The sequence below is a fragment of the Primulina tabacum genome, chromosome 11, assembly GCF_025594145.1.
Source record: "Primulina tabacum isolate GXHZ01 chromosome 11, ASM2559414v2, whole genome shotgun sequence".
In the NCBI taxonomy this organism is placed as follows: domain Eukaryota; kingdom Viridiplantae; phylum Streptophyta; class Magnoliopsida; order Lamiales; family Gesneriaceae; genus Primulina; species Primulina tabacum.
This window is the reverse complement of record NC_134560.1, coordinates 4,651,594-4,663,337: the sequence shown is the minus strand read 5'-3', so window position 1 is coordinate 4,663,337 and position 11,744 is coordinate 4,651,594. Positions and strand designations below refer to the sequence as shown.

Here is an 11,744-nt window from a genome sequence, read left to right as displayed (position 1 = left end):
TTTGAAAAAAATAATATGTATTTGTCACCCCTTCAAAATATTAAAAAAATATATTAATTCTAGTCGTTCTATTTTTTATTGACGTATTTAAACCAAAAAATCCACAAATCCAAATTAAAAATAAAAAATCGAACCAAAAGCCACAATATTTAAATTTTAGATATAAATGTTAAAATCGAAACTCATACGATTCAATTTTCAAATTATATATATCGCAATCAAATAGACCTAAAAAAGAAATTTAATTAGATTAATAAATTTAATTTATATTTAGATGATAGATTTTTTAAAATGATATTCAGTGCATTAAGTATATTTTTGCTAATTTTAATTGATTATTATTTATTTAATTCATTTATATTTTATATTTTTGCTAATTTTTAGTTGATTATTATTTATTTATATATGTTTTATAAAAAAATTTAAATATAATATATTATATTTTGATTACTAATTTAAATAATTGTGTCACCAAACCAAATCATTTTAGTGGAAAACTGAATCACGAATCGGATATTAAATTATGAGCAGATGTCTTTATGAGACGGTCTCACGAATCTTTATCGATGAGACGAATCAACCCTACCGATATTCATAATAAAAAGTAATACTCTTATCATAAAAAGTAATACTTCTTCATGGATGACCCTAATAAGAGATTTGTCTCACAAAATATGACCCGTAAGACCTTCTCACACAAGTTTTTGCCTAAATTATATACACCTATATACAGGAATGAATTTTAGCAATAATGGCTCATTGGACTGACAAATATATGACAACAGATTAAATACTGCTCCGGGGAAGCGAGAAAATCTCAAACAAACAGCACATGGGAGCATAACAGGAGACTCCATCAAAGAGAAATAAAATTGCAATTATACCAATTTCGAAAGCTCAGAATTTCTGAAAGAAATGTAACAAATGAGTTGATCTCAAAGTCGCTAGTGAAGCACCTACATCTGCCCCTATAATAACTGTACGTTCAACTGGTTCAAGTAATTTCTCCACAATATGCGGGTATGATTCAAGAACATAAGAATTTGCTCACTATATCAAGCCAAATGCTGTCATTTTGTCTCTTTCCGAATGAACCAAAGTCACTCTGGGCCCGAAACACCAAATGGGAAGCCCCAACAGAATGGATAATGTCACTGAATATGGTGAGGAGAGATCTAGAGGAAAGGAAAAAAGGCACATGAAACGCACAAGAAAACTTGATTGACGATCAATATCAAAAAGTTCCAACCGCAAGCAGTTGCAGTAAGCTCCAGCAGGTTCGTTCATATTATGAATGATCGAACATTGAATTTAATTTTTCAACTGAGGTCATAGTCCCAGCAGATGACTCAACTTGACCACGTCGGGGTAATTTTTTAAGACGTGGCTTCTGCAACAGGTTTGTTCCTAAAAACTCCTCGATCAGCCTGGAGAAAAATGAATGGTGTTAAGGTCATCATCACATCCACGTATGAAAGATACCAGGGCATTTAAGTAAAAAAGATACGTTGAACGCTCACATGCTACAAATAGCCTTTTGCGATGCTGCAAGCTCGTGATCTGGGAAGCTATCGTGCATATGAAAACTCAACCAGACGTACAGATCCAGAACCTTCAGTTACATGTTAACTTCAGAAAAATAAAAACCAACAAAAGAATCTAAACGATATTGAAGTTAAAAATACTTAAGATGGAGGGATTATGTTGGATCTCTTTTCACAAATATTACACAATGAAAAATATAGAGATTAGCGGAAAGCTGATTCCAGAGAAACTAACAAAACATGATAACCTTGTGAATTGATTCAAGCTCCTTCAGTGCATTATGTGATTTTGGGACCTTGAGCGTTCCAGGAGTAAATATTTCTTTAAGCCGGACAAAGCGGTTCTTGGAATAATTTTGCGCAAACTGTCAACAAATTTATCTTAATAATTTTTCCATTTTCAAAAAAGAAGACGATGATAATTAAAAGTGGGAATGATTCTCACCTGAGTGAGTCCCTGAGATGAGATATCATCGTTCATGTCAACTGGACTACAGAGGGAATAGTGTCAAGCATGAAAGAATTAATGTTTGTCTTCGCTTTCTTGAAGAACTTAAATAATTAATAACCAGAATCGTCCCACAAATTTGGTTAACTTTAGGACGTAAAATTGTAAACATCTTGAGGAATGGAGTGCATAAACCTATAACTTTCTTGAGAATCTTGATACATCATGACTAGCCACGAAATATGTATTTTAGAAAATGATGATTTATTGAATTCATCTCGAACTTGAATAGGTAGACCACTTCTTTCGGATTCGGATGTAGATGTTTGGCAATGTCTTATATGTATACTTGAATAAAGATAAAGAATAACAGGACAAACTTTTGAGCAAAGGAACATCATTCTTCTTCATATGAGATAAAAATAGTTACCTCACGGTAAAGAGATACTTGTCATTCAGATTAAGAGGCAGCTCATCAATAACAGCAGCGACTTTCTGTCGATAACAAACAAATTAGTGGAGTTTAAAACCACGTGAGAGTGGTAAACTGCCATTGCATGGAAAAATCGATGGAGAGAAGTCCCATTTTGTCATACCAACATCTCCTCACAATTAACGATGAAATAGTTTGGAGACACCTTCGCATTCTCCACAAAATGTTCCTGGAAGAAGAACCAGAAGGTGAGGAATCAAAGGACCGAATGATTGAGGATTGGGAGATGACTTCCTTCCGCATTTCGGCGGCGGAAACAGAACATCAGTTGTCGAATGATGATTTCTAAAAACAACTATTTATAGCAAGGGCAGGAAGAGGAGAAAGAGGAAGGTGAACTACCAATATCTGATGCAGCCCATAACTTGGATGTAAACGCGAATACATTAACAAAAGATCAAAGCTTGGAAAAAGTCCAGCTTGCTGCATGGAAAAACAAACTACACCAACATCATTTAACAATCAAGAAAAGACAACACAATCTAGCCAAGATGGAATTCCAGCTCAGGTAGTGTAGCTCCAATTACCTCAATGATTGGAGACGGGGAACTCAGAGAAGAATGTAGTAAGGGTAGATCCTCAGAATCTAGACAAGTCACTTCACCAACAGGAAATTTTGATCTATACCTGCCAGCTCGTCCTACAAGAATACCCAAGAATGCATATATGCAAGAAAATTGTGTTACTTTTTCAGGGGATGTTAAATACAACCAAGAATGGCAAAAGAAGAAAATAACAAATGCTTGCCACTAGGAATGTATCTAGAAGATTTTATCAGCAGGAGTAAAATATAATAGAAAATAACTAATATAATGCATGGCTTCTTCTAGAAGTTACAATTGGGTATTTTCACAAAAATATAATAGTAAAGGAATAAATAAGCTGTGTCACAAAAAAGCCAAGGGAGAAAATACATGTATATACATTTTCAAATTGAAAGCAAAACAAGTTATCATTCAAACCCCACAACACAAGATGTAGATTTGTCCTTGTTTCTCACACGTCTGAATCCCCAATTTTTTCTTGTGCAAACAATTTATAATACAAGTCACATATAACTTAAGTTTGCTCAAACTTCTTCTTCATCCACTTTTATCTATTTATTCCATTATCACGAAATTTAATATAAATGTTCAAAAGTTCTTTGTGAATTAGTGGTACAAAAGATGACTGGGGGACTTACCAGCAATTTGTTTAATCTCTGAAACTGTAAGCTCCCTGTTTTCCACTCCATCAAATTTTCTCAATGTCGAAAAAATAATCCTTGATATGTTGAGGTTCAGACCCATCCCAATTGCATCACTAGCTACGAGAATGTCAAAGTCGCTGTTTTCATCGTTGAACATTGTTGCCTGCAATCTTAAAGAATGGATTAATTAAGCCAATTGCTGCTTTCTTTGATAAAAGAACCAGAATGATAAAATTTGAGAAAATGAGATTTCATAGACTTGGTCCCTCTAAAATCAATGTCATGAAGTCTAAATCTGAATTGGCACCTCTGACTTATTATCAAACTGTAAGTAGAGAATACAAAAGAAAGTCCAAAGCAAAGGAAACCTGTCTAGTTCGAGTCTCTGGAGGAAGTGAACCATAAACAACAGAGCAGAGATGCTTCCTTCCACTTTCAATCTGCCTCTGTCCACAAAAAGTAATATAAGAAGTGTGATCGGCACAAGTTTATTGTTGGAGTAAATATGAATATATTAGAAGAATCAAAACTACTTATATCAACCTCTTCAATATGAATAAGAACCAGGTAAAGGAAATACCCATGGTTCACGCTAGGGTGCATCAGACCAAATCGATACGATGATATATAGTATATTTGGGTTAATGGGTTTGGATATCTAGAACATTTTTTTCATTGATACAGTAGTATATATTATAATCATGAATATACTACTATTAAATTTATAAAATATAATAAAGCCCATGAGCGGCTCGTAAGCTATCAAATAAAAATAGCTCTAATTTTTTGAATTTGAGCTAGCTTGATTTGTTTACACCCTTAGTCACATCTTCATCTTAAAGTCACAAGCTATCTATGATTGGTTCTGAGTCAAGAATACCCAACCATATCATGCAGCTAGGTAGGTCTTCAACCAGGCCTATCATGGAACTTTTCAAACAAAAAAGCAGAAAAGTCAATCATCAACGCTGTTCAACCACAACTCTATTTGTAATTTTCTTCGCCGTAATAGATCCTAGTTAAGTGTGTCTGTGTATGTTTGTATTGACTCTAATTTTTTGAGTTTGAACTAACTCAATTCGTTTGCATCCCTAGCTATCTATGATTGGTTCTGAATCAAGAACCCAATCATCTCATGCAGCTAAGTAGGTAATCAACCAGGCCTACCGTGGAACTTTTCTAACTCACAGAAATGTAGATTATCAACGCTGTCAACAACAACTCTATTTGTAATTTTATTCGCCATCATAAATCTTAGTTAAGTGTCTATGTATGTTTGTATGTGATTAAAGGGGAGAAGAAGCATGCATAAATCCAATATCATTTTCTATCATTAAACCAATAAAAATACAGAAGAATGACTCGGTCCTCATGCGCATGCAATTATCTCATGTGCTAGTTGAATGCACAAGCTTTACATCCTTTTCGTGATTGTATAACTTTTCTCTTTTCAGAAAATTCATCTTTAAATTTTAATTCCTCACCTTTATTTTATATATCTCATAACGTGAAAAGGTGACAATGCAATCACCAGTCCGTATGTTGGAAAATGATCCAAAAGGATATTTCAAAGGAACCAGAGGGGACAGCCTCTCATAGTGCCGAACCTATAACAAACAGACATGAAAAAATTAGGTTCCAAGTGTTAAAACATTAAAAAGGATCCTGCCTAAACATAGAGGGGCAAACAGAGACTCAATAAAGCTATACTCCATTTACTTCCGTTGCACCAAAAACTTTTCCCAAAGAAAGGAAAAAATTTAAGTAACCACTATCATGCACAATCTCTGATTGATACATTGTAAGGAACAGAAAATAATGTAGTCAAGACTTTTCTATCAACAATAACATAAAGAAAAAATAACATTTCTTTGTTAGAAAATACAGCTGAATGTAATATTTACACTGAACTAATATTATACATGTAGGCCACGCGTTTACTTGCTGTTGTTTCAAAGGTTTATGGCCATAGATGCTAAAGCTACATAGAAAATAAGTCTCTTTCATCATAGTTTCTTGCATCAATGGTAGGTAACTAGTTTAGATTTCTCATCCTACATCAAAACAATACCATTTTCTACATCTTTGTCCAGTTATAAGATATAGACGCGCACAAGCAAAGCGCATAATTCAAACACAAGGGATGGATAATGTCTAAGCTTGCAAAAAGAAACTGATCTATAAATGGAAAGCGGAAATGCTAATACCATGACATTGTCGTCAGTCACTTTAAGTATTTCTTGTATAAGAGGAACAGCTGCGGCATCCCCACACAAGTGTAACTCATCAGCAGATATCCCAAGTAGTGCTCGCGTAAATGAAAAACCCCTTGTTTTGCACCCCACCATCTGTTACAAAACAGATATTAACATAAAGATTAAAGATTAAGTTTTTAAAATTAATTCCCACACAAATGTAACTCATCAGCAGATATCCCAAGTAGTGCTCGCATAAATGAAAAACCCCTTGTTTTGCACCCCACCATCTGTTACAAAACAGATATTAACATAAAGATTAAAGATTAAGTTTTTAAAATTAATTCCCACACAAATGTAAATCATCAGCAGATATTTCTGGCAGTGCTCACGTAAATGAAAACCCCTGGTCTTGCACCACACCATCTGCGACACAAGAGAGATTAATATAATGATTAAAGATTAAGTTTTTAACATTTCTTTTTATAAGGTCAACACCGAGTGTCAAATTATTAGGAGTTTGCTGTCTTTTATTTATTTCATTTTATTGTTTAATTAGTTAATAAATCAAATTTGATCCTGGTCTCAGTTAAAGATTTTTGTACATGAGCATACACTCTAATACTACATACACGCTAAGACTACATACATAACAAAAAAGAGCCAACTTTGTGTCGCTGCTCCTTAGATAGCTAAAATTATCGGCATTATGTACCTGCTTTGATGATTCTTTTAGACATTGACCTAACTTGTCAATTTTTTTAGTTGGTAACCTAATTGTCATTTCTTTCACCAGAAACTTCTCACTTCTTGGAGCCACCAAAACCACAAGGATCCTCTTTCTCAGTTTTACAAAAACGCCCAAGTAAACTGATAGTTTCAGACACAGATAAGAATCATTGGGAGGTTTCAACATTAATAAGGCAACGAAATTGCCACTCAGAGATCGTGTACATTCGATAAAATAAATGTCCTCTTCGTGATAAAATAAATGTCCACTTCGTGAATTTTAGAACTTCCAACAGAAGCAGTTCATTGTCAGTGAACTATACTGCCATATGGATTTTAGCATACCTGAATTTCATCAACAACTGCACATTTGTAATCAGATGTCACATCAGCCATTTCTACAGTAACAGCCTTATGTTTTGCCCCATCAACTTCCTCCTTCTCTTGCCCAGTGATAAGATCACAAGGAACTTTAGCTCTGTTCATACGATGTGCAACCTCCCATGCTAAAAGTCTCAATGGTCCACAGTAAATACCTGTTACACAGTCATCAAGCTGATTTCTTGATGTTTCTCAAGCAATTAACACAAAATGAATCAACAACTTACAGCATACAGAAAAGGTGTCACTTACCTGAAGAACTTGACTCCAGTTGCTTCAGTGCATTATATGTTTTGCCACTATTTGTTGGGCCAACGTGTAAGATAACATTCCGCTTTTTCCTTCGAGCAATAGGATACCATGTATGAGGACGCCTAAATTGGATAGAAAATTAGTACGATAAAAAAGAAGACAGAAATCGGCTTCTCGTGATATCAAACTTCATCGGTATCATGTTTGTCTTACGTAAGGTCAGTAAAATCAAATTTTCTGGCCTGCATAGAACTGCTAAGCTGCCTTAAACATTGACAGATACCATTTGAAGTTCCAACATTTGATTCCCAGGCAGACCAATAGAAATTTGTGTTATCTGACCAAAAGGGAAAAAACAGCAACCAAACAACTATCAGTCTAAGAATTTTTCCAGAACTGAATTAATAATATTCTAGCTAAGCAACCCAAGTACATTCGCTGACATTCAAACATGAATTAAATTTAGCTAATCAAAGAATAATCTCATGGCATACTTGAGCATTGGAAAAGGATAGATTAACAATATAGTTTCCAACACCAGAGGCGTTAGAATACCGTCCTTGTGCAAATCCACGACACAAACTTCTGAGAAAGTCATTTCTTAACACAAGGCATAAATTTAGCATGATTTAATAAATAGTTGCCTGACGATTTTACAATGAAAGTTGCAGATATCTTCATGCTCTTTAGACACTTGAAGTGAAGGAATGTGTAATCTTGTTTCATATTACATTGAGATAAAACAGAAAAAATTCATAGCCAAAAAATTTAAAGTAAAATCTCCAGCTTTAAAATTTATCTGTCAGCAGGAAAGGAAACAGCAGAGGATAAAGCAAGACCTGTATCAAAATATTCAAATTCGATATCTAAATTTCTATAATAAGTGTAAGTTTCACACTCAAAAGGAACAAAGAGGACGAATGCCGCTTATGCATCAATGAATAAACTTTGTAAAACCATGAATTTCATGCTTAAAATAAGTAAAGCCGCTTCCAGCTAAACTCTTGCCTTCCACAGGAAACCACCAAAAAGAAAACCATCAGCTTTACAGTTTCTACTACATTTCTCTTACCTAACATATAATTTAAGAATTCTTCCATACTAGGTGTAACAAAACATAAACTTTGCACAAGTACATTACCAGGTAGCAGCGTACGAAAATGCCTTCTACGGAACAGCAAAGATCCCATTTTTGTTTTTGCCTTATAGTAATAATATTTTTTCAGGTGGTTCAAAGCTCAGTAAATAGGGGGGAAAATTGGAAAACCAGAGATGAATAATATAGTTAGCATTAAAAAGAGAAAGCCAATAATGGAAAATAAAATTTAGCGAAAATAAGTCGGAATCCAGCGGAGGTGAGGAATTTCGGCGATGGTGGCGGGTCTTCCCACCGCCGACTGCGTTGAACGGTTCGGTTTCTGTAAATTTACGGGAAAACGAGGGAAAATGGGAGTCTCGGAAGAGTTTATTAAGAAAAAGGGATCGAATATAATTTATTTTTTTATTTTTGTTTAAAATTTGTTTAAAAACTAATTTTTTTATTAATGTATTTTAATTTTATATATAATAAAATTTATAATTTAATTAAATAAAAAAATTTACTCGACTCAATTTTTCTATCTTTCTCGACTCAATCCTAGATTTTATTTCATTCTTTATCACACAAAAAATACTTTTCTTCTCGACCTTTCATCCTCTCATTTTTTGGTTAACAATTAACCACGAGCAACAAATCAAAAAAAAAAAGAAAACCATTTATATAAAAAAATTTATTTTAAGATATAAAATTTGTTGGGTTTCGTCGGTGTTCATGACTCAAAATGAAGAGATTCACCATGAGTCGTGAAGCCAAAGATCGTGTCACGACCCACGACTTCATGACCCTGGGTCGTGAAGCACTGTGCTTCACGACCCACACTTTGTTGGGTCGTGAAGCACAAGTGCTTCACTGTGAAGCACAAGACCCAGGGTCGTGACTTCACGACCCCGGGTCGTGACGTGAAAATTTCACGATCCATGAGTTGTGACACGACCCATTAATTTTAAATTTTTATAATTAATAAACTTTGTTTTGTTTTAAATTTATATAAATAATAATTTTATGTTTGTTTTTTTTATATGTTTATTTTCCCGCTAAACGTGGAAGGAATCAATTTTTTGTTGAATGCAAAAATTGGGTCGAGATTATACTCGACCCACGCGACCCAATTTTGGTGGGTTGCGTGGGTCGAGAAGCATAATTTTAGCTTCTTGACCCATAAAGCTAGCTATATATATGTATAGATTTTAATATATTGTAACAGATGGGTCGAGAATCATATTATTATAAAATTTGTTAAAAAATTTTGTATAATTATAAAATTTATAAAATTTGTTAATGTTTACGTACAATAAACATTAATTTCATATGCTTTGATATACATTCATTACATTAAAGTGAATATGTAATGAAATTTGTTATGAATTTTTTTAGTTTTATTATTATAAAATTTGTTAAGAATTTTAGTAGAATTATAAAATTTGTTAATGTTTATATACAATAAACATTAATTTCATATGCTTCGATATACATTCATTAAAGTGAATATGTAATAAAATTTGTTATGATTTTTTTAGTTCTATTATTATAAAATTTGTTATGAATTTTAGTGCAATTATAAAATTTGTTAAGATTTTTAGTCGAGTATAAATTCAACACACATTGTTAAAATAAGAGATACATTCTTCTACTTGTTATGAATTTTTTAACTAACATACTTAAATTATAACATATAACTAATGTTTACACAAATAAATTTTTTATATATATTTACATTCTAATCATATATAAAGTGAATTATATATTATAAAATGTTCAAAACTCAAAAATATCAAAAATTTCTATCAACTCGACCCATCTCGACCCAAACTCGATCCAAACCCTAAACCCTAAACAAAACCCTAAACCAAACCTCTAACATTATCACTCGACCCACTCTTTTTATTTTTTTTATTTAAAAAACATAAAAAAATAAAAAAAATTTAGAAGAGTCATTTTTTTTATTTAAAAAAAATAAAAAAAAATTAGAAGTTTTTTTTAGAAAAATAGAAGTAGAAGAGTGGGTCGTGCTCTTCTCGACCCACTCTTCCATTTTTTTTTATATTTTTATTTTTTAAAAAAAAAAATTAGAAGAAGAAGAGTGGCCCACTTTTCATTTTTTTTAACGAGCTAATTAATGATCTTATCTAACTAACCTATTCAACTCCTTTTTCTCGATTTAAAAAAGTCAAAATCCCTTTTATTTAATTAAATTTTAAATGGATCTTATATTTTTTATTGAACCCGTAAATTTACGGTCTCTCAATTGTTTTGTACTATAATTGAGAAGGGTATAACTGTAAATACGAAAACATGGATATATAATCAAAGGCCTATTTAGAAATCCATGTTGGACATTATTCACAAAGCAAGAAAAGGCCCATTTTAAAATATAACCAAAAGGCCCATTTCCCAAAACAAAGATCAGCTAATCAATATACGAATTTTAGCAGTGATTAGAATTTAGTAGTCTTATGTCATATGTCGAAAAGGCCAAAACTTGCGTAAAACAGTGTCACGGATCGTATTTTGTGAGATAAATCTCTTATTTGAGTCATTTATGAAAAAATATTACTTTTTAAGCTAAGAGTATTACTTTTTGTTGTGAATATCGATAGGATTGACCCGTCTCATAGATAAAGATTTGTGAGACCGTCTCACAACAGACCTACTCTATGCAAAAATATACCTATAAATTTAACTGCATTCTTTTTCATCATATTAAAATCAAAATTGATTTATTGTAATTATTTTTGTCTTATTTTTCTATTTACCAGAGAATATCCCGATAACGTAATTTCCCTTTTTATTCATATATATAATTTTGACATGTTTGAAATTATTTCTTTTCATATTTCATAATATTTTAGTAGGGAAATTCATATTTAATTAATTTAATAAGTAAAGACATATATGTATCTTTAGTTGATTCAACATATGCCTATTTTTATTTAATTGTTAATTCGCTTTATAATGTATCAAATTATTAATTAACACCTTTTTTTTTATCTTCTCAGTGATATAAAGTTGTAAAAGTTATACCCTAGATTTTATCTTAAAGTTTACATTAAATAAATGCATGTTGCCGAATGCATTTTCTTGTGCCTCGATCATGGCTCATTGGAGGGTGGAACATGACTGCTGATTACACATGATTAGCCATCACATGACTCGTGAATATGTACCATTTAAATTAAGATACAGATACACATGTAAACTTATTTGTGCATGCCACTACTCCCAAATTTTTTGTAACTACAACTATATATAAAGTTGAACAACTTTGTAACACTCTAGAATTTTGAGGTGTTTAGTCAAAATTTAATTAAATAATTTGAATAAAAATGATAAAAATATATTAATAAAATAAAATGAAATTTAGTATCCTCGACATAAATTTAAATAATTTTATGTTGAATAATAAGAAAACAGAAA

At 32.2% G+C, this 11,744-nt stretch overlaps 1 protein-coding gene across 2 annotated transcripts; it reads right to left on the bottom strand.

The window, feature by feature from the left end:
• Positions 1–856: 856 nt before the first annotated feature.
• Positions 857–10,593, bottom strand: LOC142518184 (DExH-box ATP-dependent RNA helicase DExH16, mitochondrial). Of its 2 annotated transcripts, XM_075620902.1 has the most exons (17): positions 10,554–10,585; positions 8,373–8,649; positions 7,445–7,568; positions 7,232–7,353; positions 6,944–7,134; positions 5,882–6,022; positions 5,159–5,281; positions 4,043–4,120; positions 3,669–3,837; positions 3,013–3,125; positions 2,828–2,908; positions 2,589–2,654; positions 2,423–2,487; positions 1,990–2,035; positions 1,793–1,909; positions 1,521–1,612; positions 857–1,427 (listed from the first exon to the last, which is right to left on the bottom strand). In XM_075620902.1, exons 2-17 carry the CDS (start codon positions 8,419–8,421, stop codon positions 1,289–1,291), a joined length of 1,716 nt encoding a protein of 571 aa, XP_075477017.1. In that variant the 5' UTR covers positions 8,422–8,649; positions 10,554–10,585; the 3' UTR covers positions 857–1,288. The 2 variants fall into 2 exon arrangements, with proteins under 2 accessions (XP_075477017.1, XP_075477018.1); XM_075620903.1 differs by lacking the exon at positions 5,159–5,281 and having other exon boundaries at positions 10,554–10,593.
• Positions 10,594–11,744: the final 1,151 nt, after the last annotated feature.